The sequence below is a fragment of the Mustela lutreola genome, chromosome 5, assembly GCF_030435805.1.
Source record: "Mustela lutreola isolate mMusLut2 chromosome 5, mMusLut2.pri, whole genome shotgun sequence".
NCBI classification, from domain to species: domain Eukaryota; kingdom Metazoa; phylum Chordata; class Mammalia; order Carnivora; family Mustelidae; genus Mustela; species Mustela lutreola.
Genome location: NC_081294.1, coordinates 11,602,573 through 11,629,808, shown reverse-complemented (window position 1 = coordinate 11,629,808; position 27,236 = coordinate 11,602,573). Strand labels below are relative to the sequence as shown.

At 45.6% G+C, this 27,236-nt stretch overlaps 1 protein-coding gene across 4 annotated transcripts in view; it reads right to left on the bottom strand.

Annotated features, from left to right (window-relative positions):
- The window catches only part of TRIO (trio Rho guanine nucleotide exchange factor), a 336,828-nt gene that overhangs the window by 28,333 nt on the left and 281,259 nt on the right, over nucleotides 1-27,236 (bottom strand). For 3 of the 4 annotated variants that reach the window (XM_059173670.1, XM_059173671.1, XM_059173669.1), the window contains exons 35-40: nucleotides 12,832-13,124; nucleotides 11,021-11,191; nucleotides 8,403-8,498; nucleotides 3,083-3,231; nucleotides 1,779-1,845; nucleotides 356-459 (exon numbers count right to left, since the gene is read on the bottom strand). In XM_059173670.1, coding sequence (XP_059029653.1) covers nucleotides 356-459; nucleotides 1,779-1,845; nucleotides 3,083-3,231; nucleotides 8,403-8,498; nucleotides 11,021-11,191; nucleotides 12,832-13,124 — 880 coding nt within the window. Of the gene's footprint in view, nucleotides 1-355; nucleotides 460-1,778; nucleotides 1,846-3,082; nucleotides 3,232-8,402; nucleotides 8,499-8,640; nucleotides 9,553-11,020; nucleotides 11,192-12,831; nucleotides 13,125-27,236 lie in introns of those variants that run through there. The other variant, XM_059173672.1, reaches the window with a different exon arrangement.

The following is a 27,236-nucleotide window of genomic DNA, read 5'->3' as shown; positions in this document are numbered from 1 at the left end:
TTTTTTTTTTTTTAAGATTTACTCACTCATTTTAGAGAGTGTGCACCAGCAGGGGGAGGGGCAGAAGGAGAGAGAATTTCAAGCAGACTGCACTGAGCAAGAAGCCTGATGCAGGGCTCAAGCCCAAGACCCTGCGATCATGACCTGAGCTGAAATTGAGAGTTGGATGCTTAATCGCCTGAGCCACCCAGGTGCCCTTATCAGTACTTCCTCTGTACCAGCTGCCTCTGGGAGGCCACACAGGTAATAAAAGAACATGAACAACCGCACATCCTTTACCATTTGCCTGCCAAAAGGCAGTTTAGCAAGTGGTGATGCTGTGTACACCATCACACATGGCAAGTATCTTACGTACTCTCTGTGCCAATCATAAATCTGATGGATGTTGCCAAATACAATCTTGTCCTTTCCTTTCATGTCATCAGGAACGCCATCTTCTTTCATAAGAGCCATGTAGCCCTAGAATTGAATATTTAAAAATAACTTTGCTTCACTGAACATATCTTGATCAAGTAATGACTTACGGACTAAAAGTCATCAAGAAAAAAACAGACATATACAACTGTCTCAAAACCCAGTATTTCTTTAAAAACAAACAAAAGCTATGCAGGAAAGAGTCCTGCCTGGCACTTGAAATGTCCCCCCATACACACTGCCATGACTTTCTCTCCTTGGACTGTGTGGCATTCGTAGATCCAAAGTCTTCTAAGGAACTGAAGACATTGAAATGTAAATGGTTTCATAAAACAAATCATCTTATCAGCTTGTAAACATTAAATATTTGGCCAGAAATATATTTTCTCTGTTCTTAGCATAATATAAACAGATTTCCTTTTCTTTTTGGATTAGTTACATAATTTGTTAAATAAGAATTTAGCAGTATTCTTTCCATAAGTGGATTTTTAAATAACACTTGATTAAGTATGTTGATAAAATGTCATTTCAGCTTCTTGAGTGGGATTCAGCCTATACACACTTATCTCTTAAGTAATTCAAGTGACTTATATTGCAGATACAACAAGCATGCTAAATCTTTTGCTGCACACTTAACTGTGAATGCTGTTACTTTTAATGGAATGAACATCCCCAAAGTACTCTCTTAAATACATTTATGAAGTCAAAGAAATGGTAAAACTGTATACCATAAAAATTGCTTTTTGATGAGTTGAGTTTATAAAAAAGATTACGCCCTGGACCTGAATGACTGGGTTAAGTGATGCTTTGTGAAAATGCCTTGATGCCTTGATGCTGTGTGAAAGACCATGGTTTTGTTATAGCTATACCATGCATAGCAACTTCTGGGCCATGAATATGGTGATGTTTGTTCTGGGGAAAGTATAATCAGATGGCCTACTGCAGCCACAGGCCAGTTCTGAACCCAGGTAGATTCAGGATGGAATTGATGCCACAGCTAGTCACAATGGACTTCTTCAACCAACGACGTTCTCAATTCTGCGATGATATCCATGTTTGTAAATAATCAAAAGCAAGATTCCCATGTCATAAATACAATGGCTGGATATAATTTTAAAACTTAATTGTAAAAAAAAGTAATTATGTCAAAGATACACTATGTGAAAAAGAAGCATTTACAAGTGAATACAGATGAAGGTGATTGGCTAAATTTCATTTTCCTGAAACTTGGTTTTCTTTTGGGGGAAAGGATGTCAAAATGTTTTTAAAGCTTTTGAGAAGGTATCAGTGTTAAACTGTCAAACATGATACCCCCTTGCCAACTCTTAGGGCTGATGCAGGTTATTAAATCTCTGAAAACATACCTCAACCACACAGCCAAGGTCCCGCACATAGTCACGCTCTGTCTCCACCAGTTCTTGCAAAACATAGCTGGAAAGAGAGAAAAACCAGTGTTTACAATTCAAACTCTTCTCATTTCCTGAACGATTCTTCAGCACTTTGCTTTTGTCAGGTGAGACTCCCACTGGGACTATCCTGTAATTTATCAAACTTGCACAACTGGGTCTCCAATTCCTGAATGTCCCAAATCACTTACAGGTTCATGTACATAACCCTCAAGAGCTGGGGACTCTGATCACATACATGGATAATCAAGAGAGACTTAGACATAATTTTTCTGCATAAAGGCATGACATTAAAGAAAGCAAGTTTGTTGTGTTCTGTTTTTAAAAGATTACATCATTTTAAGCTTCACTGGACCTACAAGAAAAAACTTTAACTCAGATGTTTAAAGCTTTGGGTCTGGTCACTGAGCCAAAAGTGTGAGCCTGAAGGCTCACAACTGTTTGCAAGGACTCTCTGATAAGACAATTAGTTGATCAAAAGAGCATAACACCTCAGCTGGCCTGGAAACGTCTGTTGGTCTGCTCATCATTCATTCAGCCCCCACAGGCTGCGCCTCTCCGGAGAGCGACCATCATTCTCCGATCCAGAGTGCTCCACAGAGCGCTCAGGAAAACCGAGTCTCTGCCCTCACACAAGAATTTCCTCTTCTCTGAAGGCAAGGTTAAATCCTTTTGTAATATTTCTCAGGATTCCCCTTTTCACCATAAGCAGCTTTACTGGAACTGAGAAACACTATCACTAAGGTTATATTAAAAAAATATTCAAGGTTCAGGACTCGATCTGATTTTATGTTGTCTTCTTTCCTTCACAGGTCATATGTAATATAAAGCATAGGAGTTTCTCACTAGAAGTGACAGAAGAAATTCTTGTATCATTCTTATTTATAAATAAAGTATAACATACAAATACCAAACACTGCAGCTACGGCGGGGGGGCAACTGGCTGGCTCAGTCAGTAGAGCAGGCTTTCTTGATCTTAGAGTTGTGAGTTCGAGCCCCTTGTTTGGTGTAGAGCTTACTCAAACAAATAACACAACATAAACATAATATAACATAAATAAAATAAAATAAGTGATTTCCAAACTCTTAAAAAAGAAAACCCTGCAGCTATGACTTCCTGCACCCTTATGAGGCTCTGAGAGATTCTCAAAGACCTATCCAACTACTCCAGGAGTGACCCAGAGACGGATCGCTGTTACATGTGTGAAGGTGACAGAGACAGGAGGAAATCTGACCAACGCGGACATGGAAATGTGTCTTACTGCCGTCTCTTTAGGGAGCTGGATTTTCTTTCTTCCATCTCATCAATGGGTGAGGAGGAGGACAGGAGGGAGTTGTCTGAAGGGTTGAAGGAGGGGCTGCTACTGTCTCCCTGGTCAACAAGGAGCGAGCTGGGACGATCCTCCAGCGCCTGAAAGAAAACCAGACCACCAGTCACGTTTCCTGCCTATGGTCCAGGAGCCTGGAGTTAGAATGAGGAAACTCTGTAAGTCAGAAAAGACAGAAGGCCTGATGGTAAAGTCAGAAGATCTATGTTTGTGATATTACATGGTATTTCATAACAAAACCCCCGACTATGAACACAAATACTGCGCAAGAGAAGCTGGATAAATGAGGAAGGCAAAAAGGACAGGACATTTATATGCATTAATAAATTCTATTCCTTTTCACCAGATAGTTAGAAATAGCCCAACTTGTTTCCATCACAGCACTGCCCCCATTTCTGGATGTAGCAGGCAGTCCACACGTAGCCATTTTTCCACAGTTCTGAGATAGCAGGACCATTTCAGAAGTGCGCAGAACCTCCTCCATCAGGCCAGCCTACCCCAGGCACATCACCCGTGTCCCCAGCTGGTGGGCTACACAGCAGTGTGGGCCATCTCTATTTTAATTTAGACAGTGTGGGGGCTGTTCTTGATTATCCGTGAAGCCTTGACTCTGCCTTCAGTGCACACACATTGCCCAGCTGAATGGAGCTCTATCTCTGGACGCTCACCACATCCTTCCTCTCTTCCATGGGAAGCAGCTGTCATGCTGCCTCAATGAGGTATCCTAAACTCCCTCTCCTCCACTGGAGTTTAGTTTCCACGAGTGATTGCTGTTAGTGCTGTAGTCTGTGTAGAACCTTGAATGAAGCTTTGCAGGTGTTCAACACATCTAAGATGAATCTCGACTTCTGTCCTGGACTAATGTGACAATGATAAGCGACTGCTTACTTTCTAGTTGGTACATATTAACTATGCTTTTTAACTGAATTCCCAAAGCTCCCAACAGGTGTGGGTTATAATATTTTGAAATTTTTAAAGCACGCAGCTGGATATATATAGGATGATCAAGAAGTATTTATCTAGATGGGAGCTGGGAAAATGTGATTAACTTACCCTCCAACAAAAAGCTCAATCCAAACTGCAGGAACACTTCATATTCTGCATCAAATCAGAACTCCTAATGCTCGTCCCATTTTTTTCCCCTTAAGAGTAAAAGACCAATGCTGACCTCGTCACTGAGCCCAGATGCGAGGACACAAAGTCTGTGCATGTAGTTTTGTTCACCAAACCCATGGAGCTGTGGAAACATACTAACTGCTGCGCTTATTAGTGACAAATCGGGAACAGCGTTCAATGAGAACACAGCACTCTGTTCTTGAAATAATTAGCTATTGGCCTCTACTGGAAGCAAGCACTTTGCAGGAAGCCTCGGGCTGGCTCTGTGCTCATCGAACTCCTCGAGGGGAGGCTGGAGTCTGGAGGTTGAGGGAAGGACTCTATGCACCGTCTCTGGTCTAGATTTGCGAGGAAAAAGCTAATGCTCACTAGATTCAGTTCTGTTCATTTCAATGGTGATAAAAAAAGAAAATAGAGAAGATGTCTCCTGATGCCCCTTCACACAGTGCAGTGAGCAATGAGGCCAAGCAGTGGAAATGGTTGGTGTCAGTGAAGCCCTGGTGGTCGGCTGGCAGGACGGCTGTCTGGACGGCCAAGGGTGGAGATGGGAGGCGTGGACCCCGCTGGGCAGCCAGTGAGGGCGAGGAAAGGCTTCCACCGGACTAGCCTTCGGAACCAGAATTCCTGGGACTTCACAGATTCAGGTGAATTTCTTGTGAAGTCCTCTGGGTTTGGTGGTGTTCTGTGGGCAGGTTTTGGTCAACTTTTATTCCTTGGATGAGGACAGGTCTGCACAGATAATCCAGCTCTTCTAAGGTTAGTTTTGGTAAACTAACTCATTTGGTAAACTGCTCATTTCATCCAGGTTCTCCAATTTACTTTCAAAGACCTCAACAAAAAGTATTATAATGATTTTAATTTCCTTAGTTGGCTCCTTCTCTTATAATTCTTGTATTGTGAATTTGCTTCCCCTTCTATTTTCTTGAGGTTACCTGATGTTTATTACTTCTTCAAATAACAAATTTTGGTTTTATTTATTCCATTTTTCTATTTCTCAACTCATTATTTCTGTTGTTTTTCTAGTATCTTGAGATAGATGTTTATTCATTTTTTACTCTTTCTCATGTCTCCCTTTATATTTAGATCAACGAAGAAGAGAAAACCCCAAAGTCAAGTGCAAATGGTCACAGTGGCTGTGGGCTTCCAGAGTTCAGGAAAGACACACCATGTTTCCCACACCGCCTGGACCTGGGATGTGGAGGTCAGGGAGAGGAGTGAAATAGTTTCCAGGGTGGTTTTATTTTGCAGATCAACTCTGCAGAATTTAGGGTTAGGAGGTTCAATTCCCTGAATATCATACTGTGTATCAGTTGAACAACTTCTTCCCAGGCCAGTAAGTTAGTATGTAGCTTCTGAAGGACGACCAACTCAGCCTGAGAGGTCACCCACAAGAAAACGAATGCGGATGACCAGGGATCTACAGCATATGGTAAACGTGCTGCAGTACGGGACCCTAGTTCACAGGCACAGAACAGGTGAAAGGATATTAAAATGATTCAGAGTTTTCATTGACAAAAAGCAGTTCTCCTCTGACATCAGAGGATTAGTGACAGGAAATCAACACAGAGCAACTTTTCCCTTGAGCCAAAAAAAGAGGGCAGAATCTAGATTATATTCCATGGACAGTGAGAATGGGATAAGTCCTTCATGAACAGCATAAACACGGTCCTCCAATGGGAAAGGCAAGCACTTGTGACTACCCACGTGGATGGAACCTGGCCAGGAGCTGAGCAAACAGTCCTTATGCTGAGTTTACAGCTGAAGGACACAGGCTTGGAGAGCCCAAGTGTAAGTAGCAGCGTCTGAACGTGAGTGTATGCTCTTTCCGTGATGGCAAGAGCTTTGTTCCTGTTAAGTGAAGGAGAAAACTGAGTAGAAAGAATTGAGTTTCAACTGGTAAAGTTTAATGCTTTGGAAATGACAGGAAGGAATGAAGCAGTAAGAGCTGAAAGAAACCACATCCTAGAACCCCTCTCCATTTCAAGACCATGTGAATTAACGACAAATGCATCGCAGCCCACTTCAAATGGAATGCAGTTCCAACCCAGAATGACGACGAGAAGGCTGACAAAGGCAACCTCATAACCTTGCTTGGGAAAACTATTCAATTATTAGACAGAATGATTTTAATGATCATATAATCGAGGAGTATAAATGACTGTTTTTAAAATGTTTAAAGATGCGTGAAAGCTCACAGGGTACAATTTAAGTACCCTTTGTTTAGACCATCAATCAAGCTGTCTCAAAGAGACTGCCGGGATGCGGTTTAGCTCAGTTCAAACTGAAACGATCCTAAACTCTTGACCAGTAGAGTCAAGTTCTTGGGGTTTTCTACCAAGTACTAGCAACTTTCCTAACTTCTGAGCCCATCATGTCGCTTTCAGAACATGATTACCTGGGAAGAAATTCCAGTTATGGCACAGTGAAACAGTCTGAATTTCCCCTGATACAATTCCCACTTGACTGAATCAACCACAGTTTCATAGAAAATATGGTCAATTCCAGTCTGTTTCATGTGGTATTCACAGACAGACAGGCTGACCGTTTTCTTGCTATCTCTGATGGTTAGAATGATCAGATGATTAAAAAAAAATCAGATGACTGGTTAGAACCTATGGTAGAAGAAACAGGGATGATATATTACCCAGCTAATACCTAATGGAAGGAAGAGAAATTTCCTTGAAAAAGTATATTCTTCGATCTGGCAATTCCAGTGCTAGAAATTTACCCTACACACACTTAACCAATATGGAGGTTTACCATAGTGTAAAATTGAACACAACTTTACACACACACACATATATTGTTATTATGAATTTGTTTAAATAAATTATATAGTATAATCAGGTCTCTGCCCCTTACTGGCTAGTTAAGTTTTAAACTCTGCGGCTTCAGTTCTGTCATCTCTAAGATAAAATGACAGTAATGTGTACTTACCTCATTGGGCTCCTACTAAGTTAATACAGACACAGAATAGTGCCCGCTACAGAAGAATCCCTCAGTAGATTATCACTGCATCCACCCAATGGACTACCATACAGATATTACAAGGAATGATGTAAACCTTAAGTACTGATGTGAGAAACTCCTCGAAATTTATTAAGTCTTAGAATATTAAAAACAGAATGAATCCTTTTTGAAAAACAGAGCATGGACAAGCACCCTCCCCCTCCCCATAAATGTTTGCACCCTGCACAGAAAATGTCTCGAGGGAAACATACTGATCACAGTGGTTACTCTGGAAGACCGACTGCTGGGAGAGGCTGAGGGCTTTTATTTTCGGAGGGTGACTTAAAAGATATTAAGTAATACACCGTAAATCCAAATGAAAGATCTCAGAGACAGTGAGAGGAACCAACAACCCATGTGTGCCTGCCATTGACCATGGGCACACCTGCGGACCTGAGTGGAATTGACCACACCTGCTAAAATGCTGTGAGCTCTGCAGTCAATGTAGGTGCAAGAAAGGATTCATCCTGGCTCCTGGAAAGTGTCTCTAACCCCTGGAATGTCCTGCCTGATGGGCTGGTCTATTTACCTAGGGGCCTTGGGCCAACAACAGACAGTCCATGTCAACAGTGCCACTCTTGGTGGAGGCTCTGAGCCACGTGGTATCTGGATTTCTGGGGGTAGGAGACAAAACGGAGCCATGCTAGCAGTCAATCTTGTGTATGTGACTGAGCTCAAATGAAAACGCTGAACACCAAGGCTCAGTTAGTGTCCCCTGTTGGGCAGACTCTACATATGTGACATAAAACGATGTCACACATCGTTGTCAGGAGAAGTCTGTGCTTTCCACAGCTGGATGCTTGACCCAGGAGCCTTCCTGCACCCTGCTCCACGCACCTCTTCCCTGGCTGGTTTTAATCTGTTCTTTCACAGTACAAACCGCAACTTGGGCTATCACACCTTTTCTGAGTTCTAGGAGTCCTTCATGCAAATTCTTGAACCTGAGAGTGATGTTGGGTCCCCCCAAACATGCACCTGGTCAGGAATGAGGGTGGTCCTGGGGACTCCGCCTGGGTAACCCTTCTGGCACCCTGTGCGGACGGGAGCATGACGTGAATGGGGGCACGTCCATCTGCACGCAGCCTCTATGGCAGCTTCCAAACCTCAGGCTGTCTGTGGGAAGCCTTACCATCTTGCTTTTCACGAGTTCTTCAATTGCACTCACGAGCTCGGCTGCACTCGGAGTTTCGGAGCTGGTGGGGCGGACTAATAACCGAGAAGAGGCCTACGGAAGAAGCGAAGAGAAAGAGAAGGGCGGGGGGGAGGGGGATGCCTCATGTTAGTAGCTGCACGGACAGCAAATTCTCCTGCAAGCTCAATCTCTTTTTCAAAGTAATTCCAGACAAAAAGACCACAAGTTTGTCTTTGTTTGCAATTTATTTAAAGTCATCCTTTTAAATTTACAATATTCTGACACGAAATACTAAATAAAACCTGTCTGGGATACATGTGGAAAGCAGACAAAGTCTGTTTTTCATCCTTGGTCATGTAACATCAGAATGCTTTTCAGAGAGGTGACTGGGTGTGGGAGGTTGCTAACTTTAACTTTTGCAACTGCCAGCTAGGAGAGTGGCTAAGCAGGGAAAAATACAGAATCTGATCAATGTAAGAATGAAAGGCTGGGGGTCTAACGAGTGGTCCTTCAATAATCAGGAAACCAAACAGGATAGTAAAAAATGGCTCTCCTGTGTTTATGGGCTCAACAGAAAGAAACAAGAAAGAAAAGGAAAGGAACCGGGGGTGCACTGACCAGACAGGGAAGAGGGGGGACAAGCTCACCATTTTCTGTGCCATCCATTTCCCCAATGATTAGTGCAGAGTACAGAAGATCTGTGGCCTCACAAGCTATGAGATGCCATTTACGGCTAGAATCAGGGTGTACAGGGGTTGACAGGTAAGGAATTTGAGGGAGGGGCTGCTGAGTTCAAGTTTCAGTAATTAGCAAACACAGTGTGTTTGCAGATTACTTGTGCCATTGATTAACTGGAAACTAGAAGAGGGGCATAATATGAACCTTGCTTCATATTAAGGACAGCAGAGATACATGCGACACACGGCTAGCTGTCCTAACGATGCATTTCTCACAGGAGACAGATACGGATTTATACATTCACAACGAGGCTTTTACATGTGTGGATCCAGATATGTGATTTGCAAAACAAATGTTGGTTTGGTCTAATGAAATCTGGAGTATGGGGTGAAGAAAACAAGAAAAAAATTCAAATGGAGAGGTAAGGAAACTGAGCCAAAACAGACACAGAACACAAATCAACATAATGCTGCAGTGAAAGTTTACAAAAAGAGAAAACAGAACAAAACAAAATATTAGTCACAAGATAATAAACTCTCTGGGACTATCACTACAGATTTTTATAAATGAACGACTGCTACTGATTATACCCAATGAGGTAACACAATAACCAATAAATGATTTCAACGCACTGAAGTATACAGTGTAATACAGTCCTGAAATGGAGAAAAATACTCTTACTGGGGGAGTAAGTCAACCAGGCCCCACATCTCACTTCAGCTAATCATCCAGATTTACAAAAATTTCAGTTTCCTGCTTTTCAAGGAAGGTACAGCTTGGGATGCCACAAAACAGTTTAGGAATTGTCTGAGAAAGGACACATTCCCCTTTCCTGGCAAGTCTGCTCTGCGCAGGGGGTGAGGCCCTCTGTCACCTCACCTCAGCTCCCAGAGCGGCTGGCCTGCACCCACATGTCCCCAAACTCCAGTTTCCAACCCAAGCCACGTCCTGCAGCCAAGCCCCGCAGTGCTCTGACTGTGCACCCAGTGCCACCACGGGGGAGGAGGCGGGTTCCCAGGAGCTGGGAGGTGGCCACCCACGTTAAGACTAAGGTGTGGTTTGCCTCAGCCTCACAGCTGCCTATCATTGGGCCGGGCCAGAGTCATAAAACACGGGTAATCCAGCAAGTGACCGTGTTAGCACTGAGGAAGGAGTCAGGGAAGGAAAAAGATGAAGAATGGGCAAAAATGATGAAAACACTGTTTTACTCAGAAAGCTTAGTTACTGCCCCCCGACCAAAACCCAAGGCCTTTAGTCATCTAGTCATCTAGTGATGACTTCATAGCATGGTTTTCAACACCTGGGCCAGAATGCAAGAGAATGTGCAAGCCAGTTACCAGGTTTCTTTGGGACAATTCAGCACTCTGCAACAGGGATGTGCAGAATAGTTTTAGATCAGGTAAGAACTAAACAAACAAAAACCCAAGCCTGGTTTTGAAGCCTCCACATGCACCCAAAGAGGAGATTTACGGTTTTGAACTGATCCCTACACCCTGACACCTATCCCCACATCCCAGCTGATCCGAAACGCTAACATCAGGCATGCTGGACAGAGGGACTAGATAGCAGTAGTATCCCATTGGAAACAATGCTCGTGTGCAAAAACACCCTGAAGGGAGAGCAGGATGGCCTAACGTTCACGTAGGGATGCCGTCACCAAGACTGCGCGTGACTTCTCGGACTCCTCTCTCAGGGACCCCGGGTGGCGCAGTAAACGGAAAATACAGTTACTTTCAAAGTAACAGTTACTAAAGCATTATTAAAAATGCTTTTAAGTACCCATGTGAGAAACTACACGTCGGCCTACTGCCTGGTCTAAATCGGCTTTGTTCTTCATACTTTTGGGGAGAAATGCACATTTTCCAGGTGCTTGTTCACAGCCCCAGAGCTGCCAGCTGCAGCCACGAGGCTAGGTTGCAGTGACACGGGCCCCTCACCTTGTCGTCCTGCGAATCCGGCTGGAGTAGGCTATGCTGCTGGATGGCCATGGGCGGTGGGAGAGGCACAGCATCGGCCCCCTCCTCCCCTTCTTCTTCTCCGCAGCTCTGCATGCCCGACGATGAAGACTTGGAGAGGGTGCCGCTGCTCAGGCCCTCATTCCGGCCTCTCTGAAATCAAACCAACATTTGCTCATTATATTCTAGGCCCAACTGTAAACGTCAGCTCACAGAAATGAACCCTAAAAGGGTTAACTGGGAAAGTACAGCCAGGACAGCAATGGAGATCCCAAATCAAACGCAAACTCTTTCCACCCTGACAGTAACTGCTCATGCCCTTCCTGCAAGCCAACTACCTCGCCTGCCAACTTGGATAATGGAAGGTCCGCCGCATGTGTCTTCTGAAGGGGCCTGCCAACATTACCCATTAGGCTTTGAACACCTCTCATCTTCAACCCACCTTACCCCCCACCCCAGATCAGTTTAAAACTCTGAACCATTAGTAACTTTCATGTCAGTTCAGTTCCTTTGGTCTACTTTCATTTTTGGTAAATTGCTAGAATAAAATTCACTGGAATTAAAATGGCATAAGGAATAATATAACTAAATGCATTGGGAGAATCTGAATTTAGTCTCACCTCAATTTTCCTCTGTTTTCATTTTAGAAAAATTGTCTGTTTTTTTTTTTTTTTTAAAGATTTTATTTATTCATTTGTCAGAGACAGAGGGAGAGAGAGCAAGCGAGCACAGGCAGACAAAGAGGCAGGCAGAGGCAGAGGGAGAAGCAGGCTCCCTGCCGAGCAAGGAGCCCGATGTGGGACTCGATCCCAGGACCCTGGGATCATGACCTGAGCCGAAGGCAGCTGCTTAACCAACTGAGCCACCCAGGCATCCCGTCTGTTTTATTTCTATTAAGAGGACACAGATGTAGAAAACAGACAGATGAGAACATAATAAACCATATACTCTAGTGAAAACCCAGGGCAAAACAGGCCCAGGAAAAAAGCAGTAGAAAACGCACGTCTCCAAAAAAAATTAAAGGACACATATCTTATCCACTCTGGTTTTTTCTTTTTGAGGGAGCTCGGCAGGCAGGGCTGGGGGTGATCTCAGTTAAAAACTCTAAGGGTCCCTCACTGACACTGCCAGCCAGACAGAACCAGCCTGGGGATCATGAAGGGATTCTGTTCCTTCAGTATGTTTAAAGCTCTCCACCCCAAACAAAAAGGAAATTAAAAAAATCCCTGGCTGACCGATAGACATTCATCTGTAATGACATGGAAATAATCCAGTGGTTAGCGAACTAAATTCACTGGGTGTTCTCTACTGAGGACAGATGTGACTGACGTATGACTCTGGGGGAGGAGGGAGGCGCACACGCTCCTCCTGGCCTTCCATATCTGAAGTGGGTGCTTCCCCACACAGTGCTGCCCCTGCGGTTTAGGGGCTGCTCAGACCTTCTGCAGCACCCAAGGGCGCCTCCTGGCTTGTCTGTGGTGGGTGGACAGAAGGACCACACAGCAGTGTCCCCTTCCTCCTGGAGCAGGCCTGGGGGAGCCCATACCTGGGCGGGGGGAGGCTCACGGTCCTCTTGAGTTCTTTCTCAGAAGCCACCAGGGGCCCGACCATGTTAGGGCGGAGCTGCTACCAGGACAGCTTGTCCCCACCGAATCCAAGTTTGCCACCAAGGGATTTAAGGAGCAGCCAGTCCCAGGGGCCCAGTGAGACACAACCCTTCCTACGACCTCCCGAGCAACCCCGGGGGGTGGCCCTGCCCAGTGAAGCGGGCTCAAGCCCGGCCGGGCTCTGACCTCTTCCACGGTCTCGTCCTGCGGGGTGGCCGCGCTGTCGTCCGAGTCCTTCTGCGAGCCGGCGTCGGCGCTCTTGCGGACCTCCCTGCTCTTCTTGTGCTTGTGCGCGAGCTTCTTCACGTGCCCGTCGGCCTTGCCGCTGCTCAGCCGCCGCACCGGGCTCGTCAGCCACTTGCGCAGCGTGTTTCCTGGCCGTTTGGGGCCCGGGGAGCTCTGGGCCCCCATCATGTGGGGCTGGAGAGAAGCCACGGACGCCGGCGGGCTGGCATCGTTACTGGAGACGGACAACGAGTCTGAAGGACAAGAGAGACATGGCAGGTTTGACAGAACCGCCCTCCAGGAAACCCTCCCACCGTCCTGGCGGCGCCCTCTTGCCGACCCGCTGTCGCAGTGGAGCCCGGCGCGGCGCGCAGGACACGCGGCCTCCTCCGCTGTGGCCGCCCACTTCCCTGCGGGGCGGACGCCACGCTCACACGCACACGCCTTTCAAAGTGTCCCAAACGTGAGTCGCTCCCAGTGACACTCTTCTCAAGATGCACCGTTCCCTCCCCACACCCCAAGTCACCAATGCTGAACACCAGTGTCCTTGTCACACAGACTGAATATGTCATCACTTAAGACATCACAGGGGTCAGAAGACAGAATTTTAAAATTATTTTCATCCACTTTCTTGATAAACAAAAGCTACAAAAGAGGACTTTAAAGGAAATTAAAAACGAATTGTGACAGATGAATGTATAGTCTGAACACAAGAACAACTCCGTAAGCCAGTGTGTGTGCGCACGCACCCAGATCAGGATGGATTTGACCCCGTCAGACTTTGGGACAAATGACACCCATCTGGAAAGCTGCGTCACGGCAAAGTCAGCGACTGTGGAAGGGATAAGGCCTGGCTGGCTTGGGGGAGACCCAGCCTGTGGCCAGACTCTGGAAATATGCTGGTGTGGGGGGGTGGGGGGTGTCTTTGCTCTCAGCCTTTCAGTGACTTTGCATGGAGGTAAATGTCAGCAGCAATGAACAAAAACAATAACACATTTTTAAAAGAAATGTGAGGGGAAGCCGTCCTCAAATAACCAGAATGCTTTACAGAAAATATATCCAAACAAATCTTTTTACTGGATCTCAAAATCTAGTCAACCCTGAAGTGCTGATTCTTTAGGAGAAAGAAAAAAAAAAGAAAAGCTTAGGAAACTGTGGTGCTCACCAAATCCATGCAGTTATGAGGTTTTACTTTACAAATAGAAACCTGGTGATCTTGGACACTGCCTGGCCCTTTCCTGAGCACTTGACTCTAGGGTGTCACTATAGTGGAATGGAATAAAACACTTTACACTTCAAGAAATGGAATGAGATCATCGCTATGCTTGTTATTTTCTTAAATCTTTTGAGGCCTTAAAAATATTAAAATTAATCTTTGAGAAGATCCTATCCTACAGACCCCTGTGTTCCCTTTATCCACGTCTGTGGCACTGGAGACCATCGTTCACTGTGGTTACAAAGCAGGAGCGCTAATCCCCCCAATCCTGTGATTATATGTAGGAGAGTCAACAGCAGTTTCCCACTTATGCTCCAGACACCAGAATGAGACGGCAGATCCAGGTCTCACTGCTGTCCCATGCCTGCCCTGGGCGAAGCCTTGCATGGGTAGAGGGTACAATCTTCCATAAACAGATGACACATTTCAAGCAGGATCACTCATTCTTAAAAATATACATTTTCTCAGAACCAGACTTTGGTTTCAAGACCAGTCAATACAGATGTAGCATTCTGTTAAAGAGTAAAAATCTTTTTTTTTTTCATCTGTGTGTATATATACACATATGAATGTGTGTACATATACCCACTCGTTTCTTTAACTTTATTTTAACATGAGAGTCCCTGCCAGCCTTCCATGTCACTCCCCTTTCCTTAGGTACTGTCTGGAGAGGAAGAAGAGCATGAAACCATTAAGGTGGCAACATGCACACACTGTGAGGACTTCCTAGAAACCTCCTCAGGTGCGGATTTAGGATGAAGGGCAAACAGGGAAACAGTGCCTCAGGCACTCTTGTGGAGGGACAAGAAAGACAAAAAGAAGGGGAAGGTCTGGGTAATCTATGTACCAAATGATAACTAACTGAAGTGTTTTAAGTTCCAGCTCTCAGCAAGAATCTGTGCTAGCCACAGCAGGTGACGTTTCCCAGCCATTTACTGTGCTGGGATCCAGAGCCAAGCCCTTACCTGCCACTGAACACAGAGGAATAAAACCTTCCTTTACCCATGGTGTCCACCATATAGTGCTTTCTAGGACCACATAACTATTAGGCCAGAATATGACACACGATGTAAGCGAGTACAAATCCTGAGGGAGGCTGAGAAGAAGGGGAACCGAGTGGAAGGATCACAGAAGGTTTCATGACGAGGGAGCACGGAAGCGGCCTTCGAACGAGCTAGGCTCGAGTAACTCACGTAGGCAGATCACGAGAACGGCAGTTCCACGAAGGCAGGGGCCTCGTCGGCTGTTATGTGAGGTATTCCCCAGGCCTGCCACGGTGCCTGGCATACAGTAGGCACCTACTACATATCAAACAGAAACATCAGAAATCCCAGCCTCAAGATGTAGAGGAAGCTGAATCATCACCCAGATTTGAAGGACAATCATGTCTTTGATGTATATTTGTCCCGCTGGATAATGACACCGAACAAAGGGCTGTGGAGGTGGCACACAGCTGGACACATCCTGGGCTGGCCAACCTCTGACGAGCTGCGCCTTGGGTGAGCCAAGGGGGCAGGAAAGAGATTGAGGCCCACTTACTGCAATACGACCGAATCAATGCCAGGTCTTCACTTTCCTAAGCAGAATCCTTGCCCATGACGAGTAACAGGGAGCATGACCTGAGCCCACGTAAGAACCTCACCTGCGTTCCGTGCCCAGAAGTGAGAACTGGAGGGAATGTGGCATGAGGGCAGTGAGCACACCACGTGAATCTTAGGAGGATTCCTAGATGCCCACTGGAATTCTGACAGGCTCTGTCCACCAAAGCCACAGGGCCACCAGGAAGTGGACGAGAGCATGGTGGGTGGGAACGCAGGACAGTCCCCTGAAGCATAAGGACCTCTCCTCCGGTCACCAGACCCAGCAGGCCTCAGGAGGCATCAGGAACGCTTTGTGCAACCCGACTGGCCTAAAAAGGATCGCTCCCAGGACATTCTAGCCTTGCTCAGAGAGGAGCTGACGGTTGGTTGTAAGAATGGCTCAGAAAGAACAACAGGAGATAGCATTTTCTAGCTTCTCTCTGTGGGCTCAGCTGCACTGGGTTTGGTTCTTTGCACTGGAAGTAGGTTCAAAACAGAGTTCCTCTTTATCTGGCAGGTCAGGGAAGATAAACATGGCCGTGGCCTGGATGTACCCTCCCAGACCCAGGAAAGAGAAAGAGCTGCGCAAGGCCAAAGTTCACCTGTGATGAATGCAGTTCTGAAGGGGAGAGCAGTTCTCTTCCTGAGGTGCTGTTTATCAAACCACTTAATGATACTGTTTCACTTTACTGGAATATTCAGACCTTAGAAAAATCTAGGAGTAATTACAAACTAAGAAGAAAACTGTATTGAATTTTAAGTGCATTGTTTTAGTTGTTGTTGTTTTTAAGTAATCTGAGTACCCACAAGGGGCCTGAATTCACAACCCAGAGGTCAAGAGTCACACGCTCTACTGACTGGGCCAGTCTGCCTCCCCTACACAATGTCGTTGAGTTTTACATTTTACTTCGGAAAACAATGTCATTTCAGGAGTGTGTAAAGGTAGAGGGAAATTTTCTTCATCTGTCTCTAGGATTAGCAGATACTTTGTCTAGTGCAGGTCTGACATGTCGGTCCTAATTCTGGTGATTAGCAATAAAAAAAATGACCAAAACCAAAAGCAAAATAGATGAATTCCTTCTCTGTCCACTTCAGTCTTTAATAGTAATTAATGCTCAATTCTTCACTGGTTTGATACTCTTTGAGAAAAACAACAAATTGTTTTATAATACACAAACTTCTTTGCCCAAATCAATGGATGCTAACAGCCCATTTTATGGTCTTCACTGGATTGCAAAATAATGCGTAAATCAGAAATTTAAAAACTTAAAAATTATTTAAACCTAGTATACTCATTAATAGAATGAAATAAAGAGCTGCTTTTTTTTTTTTTTTTTTTTTTTTTAAGTGAAGAAGAGACTTTAACCACTAGACCAACTGCTCTGCTGCAAATCTGAAATTAAACATGTCCTAATGGTACCTAGTGGAATTAAGGTCTCTAAAGCTATTGGGCACCAGGTAAGGGTAAGTCACAAAACAAACACAGAGCTTAAAAGTCTCCTTGGGAAGACCTTAAATTACTTGTCTGCACATAGGTGACTTTCCCAGGGGAGTTCCTGGTGTCTGTGATATGCAGAGTCGTAAGTGTCCTGCCCAGGTATAAGCACTGTGTGGCCAGGCCCCCTTTCTCCAAAAGTCCACCTGCTCTGGATTAGAGAGAGGACGGCTCAGGCCAGTGACACAAGTCATCTGCAGGTGGAGGCCCTATGGCCCCAGCTCTGTATAAGCATCTTCTGCCGGTACTTTCCCAGCTGGGTACCTGTCAAGACAGGAAGCCAACTGTGACTTCAAACTCCAGGCTTCATGTGGGTGGGCGCTAAGTCTGGTGTGTTTACAACTATGTGCCCAGCTGCCGGCAGGATGTCTAGCACATCCTTGGCGATGAGTAAGTTAAGTATATGCTGAATAAATGACAAATGGTTGGGAGAGCAAGGCGACTGCCGGTAATGGGCTAGCTCCCCGACTAAGTATATTGCCTGATAACTTAAGCTGACCGCAATGAATGGTCATGTCCTGACTTGGTGGCATATATCCTCCTCAGCTGTAAGGGGAGCTCCAAGTAACATCTAGTTTTGGCCAAGTTCACGAGTCTGTAAATCACTTACTCAACAAGACGGTTACTTCAGAGTGGACTGAGGCTATTCTCGTAACGATCTGCTCTATGTGATGCTTCCTCACAAGGTAGAGAGGCTGCTGTCCTGGTGGGGGCCAGGGGACTGAAAGAGGGTTCAGGAGTGAACCGACCTGAGAAATAGAATGGAAACTCACTTGTCACTCAGAGAAACCGTGTCTGTTCCTGTTTCCACCTTCATTGGTGTCTCTTGCCTTCCCCTCAACTCCTAACTTCTTGGAATAGAAAAAGACCCAACGCTCAGTACTACTGCTTTCTCACCCCATCCCCGGCCTTCCCAGCCCCCATTCGGCTCCAGTCACATCGTGTCTGGTTTGGGGATGTCATTCCTCTTTTTAGGGAAACTCCACCAATTCAAAGGTCAGAGGGAGGATCAATTATGTGACAGAAGGAATTCTAGACTCGCCAAAGGGTCTCAGTCCAAGTCTGGCTCTCCTACTCAACAGCCATGACCCCAGGCCAACATTCTGGCATCTGGATTTCCTCATCTCACGGGGCTATCATAGGATTGTATGAAATAATGGGGTGAATGAGCTTTACAAACTGTAAAGTGCTATTTACAAAGGTAGGATGCTAGAGGTGACTTTCTCCAAGACTCCTCAGTACTACACAACTTCCTGCTACACTGTATTTATGGTCCTATGAGCACCCAGAAAACGGGGACTCAATGTAATCATCTTGGTAATCACAAGCCTCATGTGGTGACCAGGACATCCTCAAAATCATTTTGAGATGAAGGATTTATGAAGGCGGCCAGGTGGGTTACTTCATTTTCTTTCCATTTGTTTTTAAAAAACTTGTCCTGTATGAAGAAGAAAAAGCAGTGTAAGGAGAGGCTATCAGCCCATCGCAGTCTTTTAAAAAAGGCCCTTGATTGTGTACACGAGAAAACCATTTGTGGCCTGCCTAAAGCCTAAGAGAGGAAATCAATTCAGGTTTATCCCCTTATTTTGAGGGGGAAACCAAGCCCACATAGACGGCTTCTTTGCTAAGGTCAGAGTTCACAGAGCGTGCACACTAGATTTCTTACAAAAAGGGAAGAAGCTCAAGAAAGGAGGGAAGGCAGGAGTGCAGGAAGGAGTTGCCCCCGTGAGCGCACAGAACACCGAGACCGGGGGAAGATGAATCGCCTTCTCGTTTCAGGCACTAACTCTGGGACATCTGTGATTAATAAAGCACTTTTTTTTAATGTAAGGAGAAAAGGAGAAAGGATCATATCCTGCTCGCTGCAGAGTAAGGAGTTTCACATTTCATTTAGGCCGTGTCCCTACTCGACAACGGCAGGACGTCTCAGGATGTTTATAATCCCACAGTGCTGAGCGCGCCCGGGTACGGAACGAAGAACTTCAGCCCCTGGAGTGGAAAACATTCCAACGACACCCCGGCATCCCCTTGCGGCACTCCTGCTGCCTTTCTTCCTTCTCTGTCCCCACGGCACGTGGCTCTAAGAAGGCAGGGGTGTGCTGTCTGTTCCCCCCGTCTCTGCAGAGTTTAAGCCTGCTTTACCCTCAAACAAGTCCTCTCCGGATGCATATTCATTCAAACCCCACGGGGCCGGAGCCTAGTCCTGTCCCACCAGGTCTTGGGCTGGGTACCATTCAAGTCCTTCAGTTTTCTGAGGGCGCAGTGACAGTGAGTCCTCCCCAGGCTGCTGGGAGGACAGGAACAAGCACGGTCTTTGTAAAATCACGGTCTGACACACACAGGAGGCAGGACCCCCACCTGTGCACACAAACAGAACTTGCAGAAGGAGGCAAGTGGAGGTAAGGGAGGCACCCCGGGGCCAGGCACGGGAGGAAGGGACAGCTGGGACAGTGAAGGCCTCACCTCTCCAGGTGGCCGGGGCCGCAGCCCCTCACCGCACGCGGCCCATATGCAGAGACATGCGCCCCTCACCCCACATAATGTCCTCCAAACACGCGCACATGGGACTGGCGCTGACAGACGTCTAATGACGCATGACCCCCACACAGATGTGTACTCTCAACCTTGGCAGACTCTCCAATAACCAGTTATTGAAATATCTCACATTTCAAATTCTCCTGCACTGAGTGTCCCAGAACAACTGTAGCTCATTTCGAAGGAAGATATTCCCATCTTTCTGTCCACTGCACGTGCTTGAGAATCCCTGTCCGGTGGACAAGGCCATGTGAGGTCTTGATCCAGCCTCTAACCAGAATCAGCCCAGCTCGGAGCTCAGCGCCCTCCCAGGGCAAACTGCTAACTTCTGATTCTAGTGACAAGGACGTGAAGCCATGTTTACTTAGTAGCTATTGCTAGAGACAGATTATGTGCTAAAGGAAGATAAGCCAAGGACACTTTGGGGCAGCTGCACCTCATATCTAAAAATAATCCCCTCAGACTGTTTCTGACCAGACTGGGCAGCGTTTAATCAGGTGCATTTGGTCTTCGTCAGGTTCTCAAACCTCTTGTCAAGAATTCAATGCAGCAAATCACAGTTTAAATTAGGAAATTGTTGTACCATACCAGGAAGGTCACAATGTATGGAAAATCAGATCTAAAATTTATTTGATCAAGGAGCAAAGAAAAAGTTGCTTGCTTATGGTTGCTGACTGGGTGGTTCAAATATTCCAGAGCGAAATTTTCACAATAAATGAGGTCATCTCTATACTTATCAAACTGGCTTTTAATCCCCTGCTTTTTGGAATCAAGGTAATAGCTTTTTGGAATGGGGGGATAAAAAGGTCATAATGTACTAGAAATCCTCTTGAAGATCATAAAAAGTGAGCTAATGAGTAAATTACTCCCCCAGATGCGTTTCTAGGGATCGCATCCTCTCTTTGTGTCACACAGTGACTACAATGACCTCCACAGGTGAAGCGTGTTAATTTACAACAATGAGACTCGAGAGAGACGAGTCTGGGGTGTTATTGGGGGGAGCTTCACATAACGAAGGGGAAACTGACTGGCCCCAGGATACGGTTATACTTCTGGTGGTTCGGTATACTGGAGCAAGTATTTTTGTATTTCCAAACTTAAGTCTATATTCTATTTGTAAGTATCTGAAAATTTCTCTTGATTGACTTCTTTTTCGTTCTAGTTACCTCACTCTTAACTGTGTTTCACTCATCTCGTGTGTGATTCAGCAGCAGTAATGACACCTCAGGGGCTGAGACATACCCCGGGCACCCCGCCTCAGTCAGTTACCTGCTGCCCTCCACCCGCCATGGTCCGGTGTCCTGCATTTCCCAGGCTTCACTCTGGCTTGAAACTGTCACACAAATTCACGTTAACACAGGAAATAATCATTTTTAAAAAGTTAGAAGCTTTTAGAAGCTGTGCAGAGGTACCAAGCAGCACGAGAGTTTGCAGAATGATGAGTGAAAAAAGTGGCAAGAACATTAGAAGCAAATTTGCAAGGGGAGTCCTTAATGCTACAATGTGGGCTCTGTATTTGCTTTCAAAGATGAGGTAAACACAGAAAACATGAAGAGAAAGATTAAATTCCCAAGTTGTTTGTTTTTTGCTTTTTTAAAATAATCCCTAGATTCACCCAGAGGTCCGGCATAGCACTGTAATGAAGAACACATGGTCTTGGCTGCCTGAGAAAATGTACATCTATGACCAGCACATTCGCCATTTCCTGTGCAGCCGCTGTCCACGAATTGACACTAGTGTTCACTAGCAGCCCACCTCAGGGGACCCCTGAATGGAAGGACACAATGTAATCCTGGCATCAGTTCATACACTGCCGACCCAACTAGAAACAACTGGCCTGGAAGAGAAACAATCTCTCCAACCTTTCTCTTGGTGGAGGTTGAAAGAGATGGATAGTGGAGACAGAAAGCATAGTGTCCCTTTCCTGGGCTTAGGGAGTCACACCATGAAAACTGAGTGGCTTCTCACCACCACAGAGCACGTGGAACATGAGAGACACAAGGTTTGTAACCTCTATCTAACCAGACAGACATGCAAATGGAAGTTGCACGTGCAAGTTTTGCTCTTTTGACTCTTAGAGAAATCTCAAAGTGCTCTTTCTGAAAACCCTTAAAAGATTACACAATCACTTGATGGGACGCCTGGGTGGCTCAGTTGGTTGGACGACTGCCTTCGGCTCAGGTCATGATCCTGGAGTCCCGGGATCGAGTCCCGCATCGGACTCCCAGCTCCACGGGGAGTCTGTTTCTCTCTCTGACCTTCTCCTCATTCATGCTCTCTCTCACTGTCTCTCTCTCAAGTAAATAAATAAAATCTTTAAAAAAAAAAAAAAAAAAAAGATTACACAATCACTTGAAAATGTGGCTGTTTTAACAAATGCAGAACTGCAAGCATCATTTTCCCTTGAATTCATTCTTGGGAGGGGAATGCTAACCTGTCAGAACTTCTAGTCAGGAAAAGCATCTCATCTTAAAGATCTTTCTCCACGTGAATTTCAACAGTTGAATTTCCAATAAGGAAACCTGAAGAAATTCAGTAAAAATGAAAGCAGATGGCATAATCCTTTGCTTGGCTAATCAGATCAACATACTGCCAAAGGGGAAATTTGAAAACACCTCAGAAATGCAATCATAGGAGTCATTTTTGATAGTGGAAAACACAAAGGCTGGATTAGTCTGGATCAGTGTTAGGAATTTAACACAAATCTAGTGAATGGCGTTATCCGTGCCCTGAACAAAAAAGGCTCTGGCTCATTGGCTGGATGAGGAATTCTCTAGGGACAAGTAGATCTGTGGCTGGTGACAGTTCATCCCCAGGCTGCTGGCTTCTAGGAAGAGGTGAGCTAGGCAGCCGTCCTAGCTTGAGACCAGGACACTGGCAGGAGGCAGCGTAGTGATGGTAAAGGTGGAATGCTATGGTGTGCCTTGCTGGTCTGACTCCCCCCCGCTTCCAGGGTGGTGGCGGAGAACCGGGCACATGTGGACTGACGGCTCACCTGATGCAGACATCCACACATGGAAAACCAGACTGTTACAAAACTCAACCACAGTGTCAGAGAGTTCTTGTCTTTGTTTTCAAGCCCACTTTTATATTGGGGCATATTTCTTCGTGAACCTCCTCTGCCTGGGACAAACACTGGCTTTGCTGGAAGAAAGCTTCTAGCCCATATTCCTGTTTTCTCTGGATAACAGGGACATTTTCTTTGCCTCTTATGCAAGTTAGCCCTGGAAATATATGTTTCTGAGAGATGAACAGCAGGCTTTCCTGCAACCAAAAGCCTAAAGTGTCACAAAGGGAAAAGAAATCCCCAAGGATCTATCTTGCCAGTGATGACAGGGTATTTGGGCTCATTCCTGACTTTTACACAAGGACAAAAGCAGATGTTTAAAGATATCCTTGCTGGGTGGAAGAAAAGACAGTTATTTGAAAAACTGCATAAAAGCGAGACTGGAAACACACACACAAATCCTGCAAGCTGCAGACATTTATGTCTACCAGAGTTTTCTGACACCCTCTGGCCTGTCCCCACACTCCTGATGTATGAGCTACGTGGCTCTCCAGCACACATCGGCTGGGAAATAGAATGAAATGTGGTGTAGCCTCGGCGCTCACTTGGAAAGTTCTCCAGCCACTGAGTGGCCCCACTGCCCATACTGGCCCCCACCATGCAGCTCCATGTGAAGTCCTGGGCACAGAGGGGCCTCCGACCCCTCCCCAGGTTCTACTGCTCTCTCCACACCAGTGAACAGAAGCTGTAAAGCTCCAGGTCAGGCTGCTCCCGTGGAGGGTCTGCAGGAGAGGGCCCTGCACGTGGTGCATGTACAGCTGCCCAGCACCACCACGGGGTCCATCAGTGACATCCTGGGGCATGCTGCCCTCGGCCCTGGTCTGCTGACAGCTCAGCAGCAGGAAAACTTCTGAATGCTCCTCTATCTGTTTGGTTTTTTCAGAAGCTGAGAACCTCTGTGTTCCCCAAAAGTCAAATGGCTGTTCTTTCCACAAGCTTACTTAAGATGAATACCACTTACACAAAGAAAGATTATTACAAACACAAATACCGTGTGTTTACTAGATTACTTAGTATTTAGTGTAGTATTTAGGGATAATGAGATTTTTCTCTGAGATAAAATAATGGGTTCTTGATTCTTAATTTCTTCATTTGGGAAGCTATTCCCAGGGCAATACAGCATTTATTACTGCCCTGAACAGATAATCATCATTTAAGGGAATAGAAAGTTAATTTGGGGGGAAATAAACAATTCTGTGATGCTCACATAACATTCCCTTCGTCTGATTCTGCCTTTCAGAGGTTCAAAGACTGCTAAAAACATGAATGTTTATCCTGTGGGCATAACCGTTCCTGAAATTCAACACAAAGTGTTAGCAGTGAAAAGACCTACCCTTATTTGAAGGAAGCTTACTTGTTCTGTATTCTTCATGATGAAGGTTAGTGTTTTTGGTTAATGTCTGATTAGTTATTGGTAAAAAAAAAAAAAAAATGAAATAAATCAGCCTACCTTCTTACAGAAGAAACCGAAGATTTTCTTAGGGGGCAATTTGTAGATTTTCTTAAAGTTGAAAATGTCTCTAAATGAAGAAGGGAGGTACACAAAGATACTCCCATGCAAAATGGTTTAAAAGAACATTCTGTAGTTAGTGGTTTAAACTACATGACTGATTTGTGTCAGGCGCTAACAGAGTTCTCCTCATTCATACACAAATCTATTATTTTTAATTAAGACTGGATCCAGAATGCCAACATTCAAAAGCCTTTTTCCTACACTCTAGAAAATGAATTGCCTAAGAACATACCCAACCAAAATATGCTATAAACCACGCAGACTTATGTTTTCATAGAGCCACATAACTCATTTCATAACTGTATACTGAATTTTACATAGAATTAAGAAGAAAAAAAAAAAAACACCAACCTTGGAATGTTCTGCAGTGAGCTTGCCAAGCGGTATCACTCTTCATGTCCTCTACGCAGCAGGTTAGCTGAAGCCCCGGCCTCTAGGGGCACGGAGTATTAGTTCGGAAAGAGTTACAGCCATGGAGAATGAGGAAATGGATGGCTCCCCCCCCCCCCCAAACCACAAAGCAAATATCTAGTACATTATATTTTAGGGTCCCTGGTCATTTGGTTCAAAAAAAGAATAAAGAAAACAAAAAGCCCTAACCAGTTAGGAATCTCTTTCACAATTATATTTTAGTAATATGTCTACCAAAGGCAAAATGCTGCTCTAACTTAAAGCTAAGCACTTGAGAACTGGGATTAAAATGTTAACTACAGTGGAAGAGGCCAAAAGCCCAAGGTGTGTGGGTAGCAGTCCCGTTGTTCCCACCCACTACCAAGCACACAAAGGGTTTAGGGGCTGCAGTCCCAAACTTTAATCTGATTTTAGGACACCCCACCCCACCCCACCACCGCGCTACAAGAACTGAATGGCACTGAATTTTAGTTTTTACATGACCAGTCTGTAATTTCTTGAAAACTGCCCACTCTCGTCCTCGGATGTTACATAGCAAAACAATGACAAAAGTAAAAAAACACAAAGAAACGAGGGTCAGGGCGACTCTACTTGGAGCTGTTCACGGACCCAGCACTGGAGGCGAACCCTCCTCAGGAGAAGCCCTGGAGCCCAGGATGGGCCGCTTTCTAAGGATGCCCAGGCCTCCCCCGGCCTGCTCTGAGGGAGGGGCAAGCACAGGGAGAGAAGGAGGGAAGGAAGGGGGGAGGCCTGGAGTTATTCCAGGAGGGAACAAAAGCCAGCGTGGAGACAAAGGGAATGAAAAGAACGCCTCTGCTACGAACGCCAATCAATGGCACAAATCCTGTCCTTGGTGTTAATTAGCGCCCCGTGTGACAGAATGGCACAGCCACAGACCGGGAGGAGGCAAGGGTAGAAGAGAGCAGCCGGCCTCCGCGTGGGGTGCAGAGGCCGGCGGGGGCGGGCGCCGCCTGCCGGCTTTCTCCTAGCTGCAGAGAGACAAAGGGAGAGTGTTCAGTGTTTAGCTCCGCGTCCCAACAGGCACATTCCCTCCTTGTTATTAAAGACTCCCTCCCTCTGGTGTGCTTCTGGGCCACAGGGCCACTGCGGACCAGACCCCTGCGACTTCAAGAGATGGAGGCGGGAGGGGGTGGTCTTCGGGTTCCGGACTCTGTCCCTGCACAGAACAACTCTGGTCCTATCATGCTGCCAGGTGTAGGTCTGTTTTCAGGACGGTGTGACTTGTTCTTTATTTTAACAAGAAGTAACAAGAGAAACCTTACTCAGCGATGCGTTTGAGAAAATGGACAATGGATATGACAGAGGAGGTTTCTTAGAGTTGAGTTTTCAAAGTAGGAGTAAAATATGCAACATTTCACGTGGAAAAAGACTAGAATAAAACGAAACTGTGTCCTAACGTTATCTGCCAATGTTTTCTTTCCCTCTGCTGCCCCTTCTGTAAATTGTCATTTTTTTTTTCCTATTCCCAAAGAGTGTCAGAGAAACTGTATGTTTTGGGCTCGTATTTGTACAGTCGGATATGAGGGCTGTCAGAACTGACTGGGAGCATCTGGGCTGTGGCTCCTCCCCCGGTGCCCCCAGCCCATCCTCCAAGGCGGGAAGAGAAAATGGGGGAAGTCTCCACGGACTAATTTCCAGGCTCATTACCCCCACACTCCCAGACAGCCTACCCTGGGTTTATGGTCTTGCTTGCTGACCATGAGGCCAGCTTTGAGCACCTGGAGGAAATTCTTCTGAATAAAAACCCATAAATTTGTGTTCATCCTGAAGTCGGGCTAAAGAAATATGCTTAGAAAGAGCACATACCAAAGACAGATCACAGCTAAGAGCAGGGCTCTCTGCTCCTTGTCGAGAGAAGAGGAAGAATGCCAGAACCAGGAAAGGTCATTTTGATTGAAGGCTTCTAACCTGGGGCTTCGAGGGAACGTCTCAGTCTATTTTTCTTATTAACTGCAAAATGTTAATACTTCAAAATTTCATGTTCACCCTCCATAAGGCAAATAATTTTATGTTTCTTCGCATTCTGGCTGGAAATACATATAAATCCGGTGTGTTCACACTGTTTTGATTTTTGTTCCCTGAAACTAACACCAGAAGCTCCGAGAGACAATTAAATACGTGTTTGATCAGTGAAAAGTGAGAAAACAAAGTTATTTTTAAAATTGCAGGTATTTTAATCTCACGAAGAAAAAAGAGCCTTTAATGTAGTTTTTAGTGAACACAACCATAGCAGCAGCAAGCAGGTGTGTGTGTGTGTGTGTGCGTGGGCGTGTGCATACATATGTAAGGTGAGGAGAGCACAGTTGAGTGTGATGCACAAGGAGTTAGCTGAGGTCACACCAGCAGGGGTCGGGGAGGACAGGAACACTGGTGGCGGGACTTCTACAGTAACACCATTCCCATTGTACTGTCGCGCATATCCTGTCTTAAACTCTGACTCACTTAAAAATACTTAAAGAGCAAAAAAAAAGATTTGAGATAGAATTTAGTTTGCACAGTAACTTGTGTGAAAGGGCTTTCATAGCTCA